The following is a 10832-nucleotide window of genomic DNA, read 5'->3' as shown; positions in this document are numbered from 1 at the left end:
GAAGGCTGCTGAACTGCAGGGAGCCGTCAGGGCCGTCGGGTTACAGGCGTCCACCCAGGAGCTTCCCGCCAAATGCAGTCCCGATCCTTGCCAGAGTCATGACTGCAAAGGGCCAGCTGCGCAGGGAGGGAGCGTGGGCAAGGCTGCGAGGGGCCGGGGGGCTGCACGGGACCAGAGGGCGGATTCGGGCCTGGCAGGTGGGTAAAATGCAATCGTCACAGTTTTACAAAATTAAAGAACAAGTGAACTGACTCCCATATGTACCGTACACGGTTTTTGTACAGCACCGCAATAGTAAGAAGGAACGTGACAGACGACTGAGGCATTTATTATGCAGCAGATCTGTTCACCGAGGCACTCAGGCTCCCGCTAACCCACTGCAGCGAGCAACGTCACTACTGGAATTTTAAAACTAAAATTTCTAATTTTGTGGAAGAAATCTCTCTGCAATCACTTTTAAAGGGTCGTCTGGCACTGCCGGTGAAACAACTTTTTCACGTGGGGTGAAGAGGTGAGGGAGGAGGGAGGGCCTCGGCTCTCGGGGAGTCTGGCCTGGGGCGGAAACACCGGTCCCTCGGCCTCGCCGGCGTACCGGCGAGCAGCGCCCAGGCGGCAGCGCTCGGGTCCTTCCCGGGCGCACAGGCCTGGCCCAAGCTCCTCGCGGCGGCCGGGGAGCGCCGAGTCCCAGGGAAGCTCTCAGGGGAGCGCTCGCAGGCGTCAGCTTCCGGGGGACGGGACGCCGAGGAGAGATGCGCCCCGCGGAGCCGTGGGCTGGGCACTGAGGGCACCGCCGACCTACCGCAGCGAGGACGGACACTAGTGGAAAACGACGGCTCAACCACCTGCCAAGTCCGCCAGAGGCCGGACGCGAGGACCCGCCCGGCTGGCCGCGCCGGAAGTCTCCTCAGCCCACTTCCGGCGCGCTTCCAACTTCCTGGTCGAGGCCGGAAGTGGTTTACTCAGCTCCACAGGGCCGTAAGGCAAGATGGCAGCGCTCGCTCCGAAGTGGCTGGTCAGTCTTCATCCTCTTTGTAGCACTTCTCTACCTACCAGGGCCTCTCTGCTTCCATCTCCTGGACTAATTTTTCTCAGTAAAGCTCGCTCATATTTCAACCTCATTCATCTGTGGCAGAGTACGGGCCGAAGGCAGCGTGAGGTGACCTGAGCGCGTTGAGCGCCATTTTGTACGGAAACTGCTGGCCGGTTGGGCGGGGCGAGCGGCGGGGAACCCAGATCAGGCCGCTGGCTGGAGACCGTGGGAGGGCGGGCGGGCGGGCTGCGGGGTGGCGGAGGGCGTGCTATCCGCCATGTATTTCCGCTTCCTCTCTGCCCCGTCCTATGAGGTTGGACCGGCTTGTCGTGGGGAGGGCGGGGGGAGGTTGTTTGGAGCTTCGCGCACGGTAAGGTAAACTGAGGCAGTGCTGTGCGTGGGGCACCCGTGCGCCCGACGGTGCCGGCGGCCTGGGGCCGGTTTTGGAGTGTTCGCAGGCTGGAGGAAGACGCGCAGGTGGGGCGGGGCGGGGAGTTGCGAGGTGAACCCCGGGGGTGCGCCCGGGGTCGCGGGGGGCGGGCACGAGCGGCGGAGACGCGGAGGGGCCGGCCGCAGGTCCTGAGGGCCGAGGCCCGGAGGCGGCCGGTCGTCGTCGGGGCTGTGGGGGGACGAGAGTGGGGCCTGGCGGCCTGGGGCTGAGCCCGCCCGTGGCCTTTGTTTCCCTTGCAGCTCCCCAGAGACCTCGCCGCAGCCTCGTTCGGGCCCAGCCGTGTCTCCAGCTGCCGCCCGCCCGGTGGCGCCGGCCCCCGCCCTCCCGAATGGTGTGCTTCCTCGCAGGCCTCGGCCCCGGATCCAGGCCCTCTGCCCCCCGCCTCGGAGCAGCAGCTCCACAAGGCTGGGGGGGAAGAACTTTGGTGCAGCCAAGGCTCTAGCTGCAGGAACCCCCCTGACGACTGGAATCGCGGCCTCTAGTCCAGCGCGAGTCCCTCCTGTGTCCCCTCTGCCAGTCCTTGAGGAGAGAGACCCTTCTTGCCGCCCAGAGCCCGGGAAGCCTCAAGCTGGGGCCCTGGGCCCAGCATGTCAGCCCTCTCCTGTGTATAGGGCTGTGCCCTCTCCCCGTCGGCATGGCGGAGCTCAGGCCGGTTCCGGGGGGGCGGGAGACCCCTCAGGGGGAGTTGCGGCCGGAGGCGGTGCCGGATGAAGGCCCTCGGAGCCCGGTCGCAGAGGAGCCCCGCGGAGACGGCAGCAGTAGCAGTGAGGCCAAGGTGTTTCCAGGGGAGGAGGAAGAGCTGGATCCTAGAATACAGGTGAGAGGCCGACGGGAGAGTCCGGGTGCCAGCTTCCTGAAGAGCTGGCAGTGAGGGCACGGGGCAGGACAGAAACGCAAGCCTGTCCACACACCAGTGCAGTGCAGGGAGAAGCGCTAAGATTAGCTTGTGGCGGCAGAGCCGAGAAAGGCCCCGAATGCCTGGGGTGGTTGCTGAAGCCTCAGAAGAAGGGAAGGGACATGGAGGAGGCACACTTCCGGTCAGTGGAGCGCAGAATTGTTCTTTCCAAATAAGCAGCAGGCTGTGAGCTCGGACTTGGGTGGCTGGGACGTGAGAGGAGGTGACTGAGATTGGGACGTTGTCATCAGTGCCTCCAGGGATGTTCCCGTCCGTAAAGGCTGAGACCTTTCGTGTGTGACAAAGGTGGCATCCGGTTTAGGCCTCTGAGGAAGTCTGATATGTATTGGTCCTGGTCAGCCCTCCGTGACACAGGTGCCCAGCTCTAAGGGTGCTGTGGCTATCAGGTGTGTAGGGGAGCTGATTTGTCACCGTGGAGCATTTACAGGCCGGTTGGTCGGCTGGCAGCTCTTTGTGAAGGAGACCTGCAGCAGTGGGTGAGGTCGGAGCAGGGTGGGCACCGGGTGGAGGAGGTGCTTGGCCGTCCGAGGCTGACTGCAGTGATTCCAGGCAGTGGCTGGGAAGGACTAGCTGGGGAAGCTGCTTGGGCAGGCGAGAGTCAGCACGTTTCTGTGTTTGAGGCTGAGTCTGTCCTTCAGTTCATAGCATCTTCAGGATTCTGGCGTGCAGGTGACTCACGCCTGTGTAGGTGAGCAGCACATCCCTGGGCTTGCTTCCTGGGCTTCTCTGTCAACACTCCTTTAGTAGATGACTTTGGTGTGTCCACAGGAAGTCGGTGCTGGTCCTCGAATCCTTCCTGCCTCTTGGCGGGGCTCCTGGGGTGTGTGTGGGAACTGTGTCCCTGCTCACAGTGAAGCCCTGGTGTGTCAGACATTCCTGCTGTTTCACGGGTATTGCCTTGAAATCAGCTCAATTTCTTTGGTTAATTTTAGATTTGTCCTCCACTGAGGAAACAAGTTGTAGTGAAAAACATTTCGGACTGAGGTTCAAGCAACCTTCTGACTGATGATGTGTGATTTTCATGCAAGTTATGTAACCTCCACAAGCCTCAGTTTCTCTCTCTGTAAAGTGAGGGGTGTTCCCCCTGATTTGCATGACTCCTTCCTGCACTGCTCTGACAGAGTCCTACGAATCTTTCACAAGTTCTTTCGTTTGTCCGTTGGTGAGTTTGCCGGTAGTGCTTTGGGAAAGACACCCCTGTGCACACTGGGGAGGAAGGCCACGCGACGCGCTGCTGCGTTCCTGGCCCTGCTTCCGAAGAGAATCCAGCATTGTCTTCTGCAGCCCCGCCTGCTCCTGTATTGCCCAGCGCCCACACAGTCACTCCCATGCTCACGGTCCAATCACATGGCCTACGTCAGCAAATCAGTTACAAAGAAGGGAAAGTTGAAGATACAGTTCCTCAGGTGCTATTGGCAGTGCAGAACTAGGGCGTCCTGTCACCGGCAGTTCCAGCGGACGAGCTCGTGATCTTCAGAGGACACTGGGCACGTGTGATAGCCCCTCGCCTCCGGCGGGCCCACCGTGACTTGCCAGAATAGGAGTTGCGCTGAGGGTTATGTAAGAAGGAAAAGTCTCCTTGCACAGGTGGCCCTCGGCCGGGCCGTTTCCTGGCCTCAGTGGGGATTCGGCCCTTGTCTTGTGGGAGGCAGGCTGTTGTGAGGGGCTCACTTCGTGGAGCAGGCAGCTGGCGCTCAGCCCTTCGGGCTTCGGGCTCTTCTGTGCAGATGAGAGTGGGGCATGTGTCTTCTGGGTCCCTTTAGTGTCGACAGTGCACAGACTGTTCTCCTTTTTGTGTGTTTCAGTGTTTTAAGTGGATTGTTAGTACATTGAGCGGGTCTTTACCCACAGATCCATCAGCACCCACCAGGGAGCTGTAAGCCGCCATTGGAGCTGTGCGCAGACAAGTGCATCCTTCTGGCCTGGGTGGGTGAGAAGCGGTTCTGACGTGTCCACTGGGCCAGGGATATTCGAAGATAGACAGGGCCCCTGTTCAGGTGTTTTCTGGATCTTTGGGCGAGGCTCTTTGTGATGTAGGGACTGGGGTTTCTGGGCAGGCAGGCAGCATGCCCGTGCTCCGTTGTCTGGTGGGATTGCCTGGAAGTTGTATGGAAGCCAGCTTCAGGCCTACAGGAAGTATGCTGTTCTCCTGGGAAGGCCACTGTCCATGTCCGTGTCTTGACCTCAGCGTAGTTCTCTGAGGCCTCCAAAGTGGTTCTCCGGGCCTGGGTCTCCTCCTTGGTGACTTTCTCAGCCTCTGTGATGGGCACATCTTTCTGGGGCGAGTGGATACATTCACTCAGACTCTCAAGAATGACTTTGCAGCCTCTGCCACCTCATCTGGAATGTTGGTTTGGCTCGCAGACAGCTTTAATTCCCTTATTTCTGAGGCCCGGGCCGTGCATCACCCTGGCCCCACCCAGCGATCGTGGCTTAGTGTTCTAATAGCTGGCACAGGCAGACAGGCATGTTGGCAGCCTGAGTGGTCAGGCCTCTGCCACAGTGGCCTGGCATCCTGGGAATGCACTACGTGTCCAGGAAGGTCACCCTCCCTGCTGGCTGCAGGCTCACTGATGGGCAGTGTTTGCTGACTCAGACCTCATTTTCCTGGAGTTCTGTGTCAGCAGCTACCAGGAGTCCCCAGTGGGGCAGGCCACATGGCAGGTGTTTCCAGCTCCCCAACTGCTTGGTGTTCCTCAGCTTCCGTTCAGCCTGGCTGCCCCCACCCCCTTGCCCACCTCCAGCCTGTTAGAGCTTTGTGACTGAGGGGCAGACCTCATTCAACAGAAGACTTTTAATTGCTGGAGCTGCTGTGCTGATGTAGATTCCTGCCTTTCGCCAATAGCCAAACCCTGCGCGTCCTTTTTCCAGTGGGGGATGACTTCCATAGAGCCCTCCACTCTGATGACCTTGTCTGGCTGGGAACAGTGTGGGCTGTGGAACCGAGTGGGAGGCAGTCTGGATCTCGGGTTGCCCACAGAAACAATGCAGGGTGGCCTGCACCCACTTTCTCTCCTTCCCCAAAATCAATACTTGTTGCTCTCCTGCGGCCTGGCCTTTGCCGTGGTTTTCTAAGGTGATGGTGTGCCTGTCTTCTCTGAGGTTCCCACCCAGGCACATCCTTAGTGTGGAGGGTGGTCACAGAGGCTGGACAGCCAGATCCAAGGGTGGGTCCAGGATGCAGCCCCAACTCTGTCACTTATGGCTAGATGAACACCTCATGGTTTCCTTTTTTTTTTCTTTTCTTTTTGTTAATCCTCACCTGAGTATATTTTTCCATTGATTTTTAGAGAGAGTGGAAGTGGGGGAGAGAGATAGAGAGATAGACAGACAGATGTGAGAGAGCCACATTGATTGGTTGCCTCCTGCACAAGCCCCGACTGCCCTGACCAGGGGCCGGAAATGGAACCTGTAACCCAGTTATGTGCCCTTGACCGGGAATTGAACCTGTGACCCTTTGGCACAAACCACTGAGCACAGCGGCCAGGACCCCACCTCATTGTTTTTGTCTATCAAGAGAATGGGCTGAGAAAGGGAGGATGCCAGCAAGGCTGCTGGGAAGGCCAGCACCTCTTGTCTCAGAGTCTGAAACCGTCTTGGGCTGAGTCACACACAGGAGCTGGGCCCATGGGAGAGGTGGCCTCTCAACCTGCAGGAATTACCTCTTCTGAGGCCCGTTGGGGTGCTCCCATCAGCTGCAGGTGAAGTCCTTGTTGGGAAGGCAGTGGAACGGAACTGTGTGCTGGTGGAGTACTTCCTTCGGCCTCCCTGGGGTCCCTGAGTGTTGGCTGCCTATGGTTCCAGACTGTCTTGTCTTATGGACACTGGGTTGTGTGACTAACCAGGTGGCCCATGTGCATCAGTTTCTAGACCCACACTGCCCAGTACGGGAGCCAAGTGCTACTGGCCAGGCTAAGATGTGCCCTGAGGATCGAATGAACGTGCATATTTCACAGGCATCGTCTAAAAAAGTATAGGAGTGTTGTAAATACTTTGTGCTGGTAACATAATTGAAATTACAATTTCTCGGGCATGTAGGGTTAAATGAAAAGTTACAATTTCATCTGTTCAGTTTTGCTTTTTTAAAAATGTGGCTACTAGAAAGTGTGAGACACACATTGTATTTCTGTTGGACAGCTTTGTTCAGTCCAGAGTCAAGTTTGAGGCCCTTTTGGAGGCAGGGGAAGTGGGCTATAATATCTTTGTTCTTGGTTCTGTTGTGTCTTCCTTTGTGTTCCTTTACTGTAATTAGGACATGTAACTTGGTTTCCTGGATTCTTACTTGCAAACTCAAATCTCAGGGCTTGAGGAGGTGTACAGAGATAGAAGGACTAAGGGGGATCGTACACGGGACTGTTGAAGGGGCTGAGTGAGGTGAGTGCAAGGTGGCAGTGGCAGTGGCAGTGTGCCTCCGGCCAAGTGTAGGCCATCTCTGTGAGTCCAACTGGCTGCTGCAGGGCTCCTGGAGGGAGTCCCTTAGCTGAGCACCAGGCGCCTTCTGGGGCACTGCTCCTCCTCAGGAGTGTCCTTGACTTGTTGGGCTTCAGGAACTTGACCGAGAAAGGGCAGGAGTGGAAACTTGAGTCCAGCACTCCTCCCTGCTCTCTCTCCCAGGTGGTCCTGGGTCCAGTGAGGCGCTCAAGCCAGTGTGTCTGGTGACTTCTCCCTGAGGCTCTTCCTTTCTCCCACAGGATCTACTGTGTGGGGACTTGGGGTCACTGTCACTCTACGCCCGAGCTGGCTCGTGGCCTGTTGAACCATGTGCTCTTCCCTACTCTGGCCTCATTTGTCCATCAGGCCCTCACAATTCTGCAGCCTGCATTTCCCTGGACCTGTGCTGTCCTCCTCAGCCGGATACTGCAGACTGCCTCCACCATTGTCTGCCTGGCTCTCCACTCCTTTCTCACATTGCTCAGATAGGCCTTCCCAAGCCACAGCCAGGGAGTGCCAGGCTCTGTGCCCTGGCTTCCCATCTGCCCTGACCTCACTGGCTTCTCATCTGAGCGTTGCCTCCTGGGCACCTGCCTGTCACTGGTGCTTTCTGTGCATCAATCAAGGCCCAGTCTGGGGGCAGGTGTTCAGAGTATCCTGCCCCAGCCTTTGCTGCCCAGGTAGGTGATGCTGCTGCCCCCGCCCCTCCCGTGACTCCTCACACCGTGAGGGTCTGTTGCTTACTTGCTGGGCCATAAGCTGCCACCTTTCCGAGTCCTGAATTCTTGGGTCTCATGTGCTAAGCTGGGGTAAGTGTGCAGTAAACATGCTGAGCGAGTGGCTCAGGGAAGAGGAGAACTCCTGGCTGGGGTTTGAGGAGGAGCTGATACGGTCTGAGGGAGAGCGCCCAGGCTGCTGCCACTTCCCTGTGTGCATGAGTGTTCATCTCCAAACCTTGATCTCCTGACCTTTAACGTGGGGGCTTTCCTCCCTGACACAGGTAAGTTGTGAGATAATGGACTGTGGATTAGGTCTCTGACAAGGAGGAGCAGTGCCTCCCTGTACTTCTTCCCTCCCCTGGTTTGGTGGGCTTTTGTCTCTGCATGCGCTCCCTGCCCACCCAGCCCACGGCGCCTTCTTCCCCGGCTCTAACTCTGCCCCTTTCTGCGGCAGGAGGAGCTGGAGCACCTGAACCAGGCCAGCGAGGAGATCAACCAGGTGGAGCTGCAGTTGGACGTGAGTGTTCCGCCCCGGGTGTCTCCATGTGTCCCCTATTGAGCACAGTGGCAGGGGAAGGGGCGACACAGGAAACAAGAGGGACTGGTACCCACACACAATTATTCGTCTGTCCACATATCTGTCCCTTTGCCAGGAGGCCAGAACCACCTATCGGAGGATCCTGCAAGAGTCAGCGAGGAAGCTTAACACTCAGGGCTCCCAGTTGGGGAGCTGCATCGAGAAGGCCCGGCCCTACTATGAGGCTCGGCGGCTGGCTAAGGAGGTACAGCCCCCTGACCCTCGATCTGAGAGGGCCGTGCACCGATCTTGGCCCAGGATTCTTCCTCTGTATGGAGGGGGAGACAGATCACCTTTTCTCTTTGCTTTTCTCTCTCTTCCTTTTGGTTCATGCCTCGCTTTTTTATTTACCCTCCACTTTTTTACCCTTCTTCCTCCCTTTTCTTTACACAAATAATGTGGGTTCACTATTAGAAAATTATACTTGTAACAGTAAAACAAGAAAAAGATAAAACAAAATTTGGCCTAAGTCCTACCATGCACACTTGATTTGTTTTGGTCAAGTATGGGGTGAGGTGGCAGAGACAATGGCAGTTCCCAAGAGGTGGGGCATGCCATGCAGGGTTACATGGAGAAGCACCTGGGTTGATCAGGAGGCTGAAGGCAGGAGAAGAAAACTTGGCCCATGGCCTTTCTACTGTTTTTTGTGGTGAGGAATGGGTGAGGCAGGGTAGGCAGCTCTGGCTAAACGTAGGGCGGCAGGATGGTTTGAGAATAGGGGAGGGCTCTGTGCTCTGTGGTGGGACCTAGTTGTCTGGTACGTGGTCCTGGGTAACAGGGCAGAGGCAACATTGGCTGGTGTGGAAGAGGAGGCGGTGGGTGTTGGATCGGCTGGTTTGCATGTGGAAGGTGTGCTCACAGGGAGTTTTATCTCAGAAATTAACTAGCTTTGGGAGGGCCAGTAAGGATCCCGGGATGTCAAAGCATCATAAAATATAGGCAGTAAAAAGCGTGGTTAATACGGTACAGATAACCCATTACATTTTTTGTATACATTGTGCCAAACGTATTATACAGTATGTGCTGTTTTTATCCCTTTATTTTACTTATGACATAGTTCCATGTCAATAAATATACATCCATGCCATCATTTTTAAGGGCTGCCGAATATTTCCTTAGATGAGACATACTATATTTACTTAACAGTTCCCTGGAACTGAAAACTTAGGTTTGTTTCCAGTGTTCTGTTTGGTCAGCATGTCTGTGATGACTCTCTGAGCAATTGTCAGGTTGTTTCCTTCACCTTCCCTACTGGACTGGAGTTGATGTGATGGTCTTGGGTGTGCTTTCTTTCTTTGAGACTTGATCCACGTCGCTAACTCCCTTGCAACTACCAAGGGGTGGAATTCTCTTTGTTCTCTGTAGGGCAGAAGGCCAGCCGGCTCTGAAACTGCTGGGTCGGTCTCAACTCACCCTCCACTGGCAGCATCACGCTTTCCCATCTTCTCTCAGGCCATAACCTTACAAAATACTCTTTGTGGAATGTTGCTTTCTTGGTCAGTGCAGTGTGAGAAGTGAGGCATTGCAATGGGCTGTCCTCCTCTTGTCCTCACCTAGGATATATCTCCACAGTGGACTGGGAGTCCCTGAGGACTCCCTGTTCTGATGGCCTTCTCCCCCCAGGCCCAGCAGGAGACGCAGAAGGCAGCCTTACGATACGAGCGGGCTGTGAGCATGCACAACGCCGCCCGGGAGATGGTGTTTGTGGCCGAGCAGGGTGTCATGGCTGACAAGAACCGGCTGGACCCTACATGGCAGGAGATGCTCAACCACGCCACCTGCAAGGTGAGCCAGGCGGTTCCACCAGGTCCCCTCCCTTGGTTCCCTTGCTTTCTTTGCTGTCTCTTTATCCCATCACCCTCCTCGCTCCTTTCTTTTTTTCCACTCCAGCCTCCCCTCAGTTGTAACTGTTTCAGGCAAACCTGTTTCTTGCCCTGCCCTGTTTGGCCGCCAGTGGTTACACGTCTCCTCTGGACGCAGATTGTTTGGCTCTTTGCCTCCAGGTTAGGCACTAACCCAAACAGTTCATCCTGCTGGATGCTCTCGATTTAATACCACATTTTGTTATGTGTAGCTATGACCCCTTCTGCTTTCAGAATATTCTCTCTCCCTTGCTTTTAAGCTCTGCCACTGTACTTTGATATTTAAAATGGAATTTGTGTATCATTTTCAAGCTACTTGAAGGGGACTGAGGATCGGGAGGTTCCCTGGCATCAGCCACCTTCACCGTGTAAAGAGCAGTGTCTCAGTCCATTCAGGCTACTGTAACAAAGAACATACACTGGGGCCTGAACAACAAATGCTTCTCCCAGCTCTGGAGTTTGGGAAGTCCAGCATCAAGGCACAGGCAGATTTGGTGTTTGGGGAAAGCCCCCTTCCAGGTTCCTAGTCTGCCCTCTTTTCACTGTCCTCACATGGCGGAAGGGGCGAGGGAGCTCTCCAGAGCCCTTTTGTAAGGACACTAATCCCACCCATGACCTACTCACCTCAGAGGGCTGCCTCCCAAACCTTCACCGTAGTGGTTAGGATTTCAGCTGTGAACTTTGGGGGGGACACAGACATGTAGTCTAGAGCAGCAAGTGTGAGCTCCTGAGAGGTGGTCATGCCTCAGGTCCATTGAGGACCCCTCAGTCCAGGCCACTGCCTTGCACAGCAGGAGCTCCTACAGGAGAGTGTGGCACTGCGGAGGGCTTGTTGAGCTGTGAGTG

At 56.2% G+C, this 10832-nt stretch overlaps 1 protein-coding gene across 3 annotated transcripts in view; it reads left to right on the top strand.

Moving 5' to 3' along the window:
• Positions 1–1344: 1344 nt before the first annotated feature.
• SH3BP5L (SH3 binding domain protein 5 like) overlaps positions 1345–10832 on the top strand; it is a 36814-nt gene continuing 27326 nt past the window's right edge. For all 3 annotated transcript variants that reach the window (XM_070416718.1, XM_070416719.1, XM_070416717.1), the window contains exons 1-5: positions 1345–1507; positions 1721–2298; positions 8002–8064; positions 8201–8329; positions 9748–9909. In XM_070416718.1, coding sequence (XP_070272819.1) covers positions 2116–2298; positions 8002–8064; positions 8201–8329; positions 9748–9909 — 537 coding nt within the window. In that variant the 5' untranslated portion in view covers positions 1345–1507; positions 1721–2115. The remainder of the gene's footprint in view (positions 1508–1720; positions 2299–8001; positions 8065–8200; positions 8330–9747; positions 9910–10832) is intronic.

This window comes from Myotis yumanensis, unplaced genomic scaffold, assembly GCF_028538775.1.
Source record: "Myotis yumanensis isolate MYYU_CA2020_CCGP unplaced genomic scaffold, mMyoYum1.0.hap1 SCAF_5, whole genome shotgun sequence".
In the NCBI taxonomy this organism is placed as follows: domain Eukaryota; kingdom Metazoa; phylum Chordata; class Mammalia; order Chiroptera; family Vespertilionidae; genus Myotis; species Myotis yumanensis.
The sequence above is the reverse complement of the archived record's forward strand: the minus strand, read 5'-3'. Positions and strand labels throughout refer to the sequence as shown.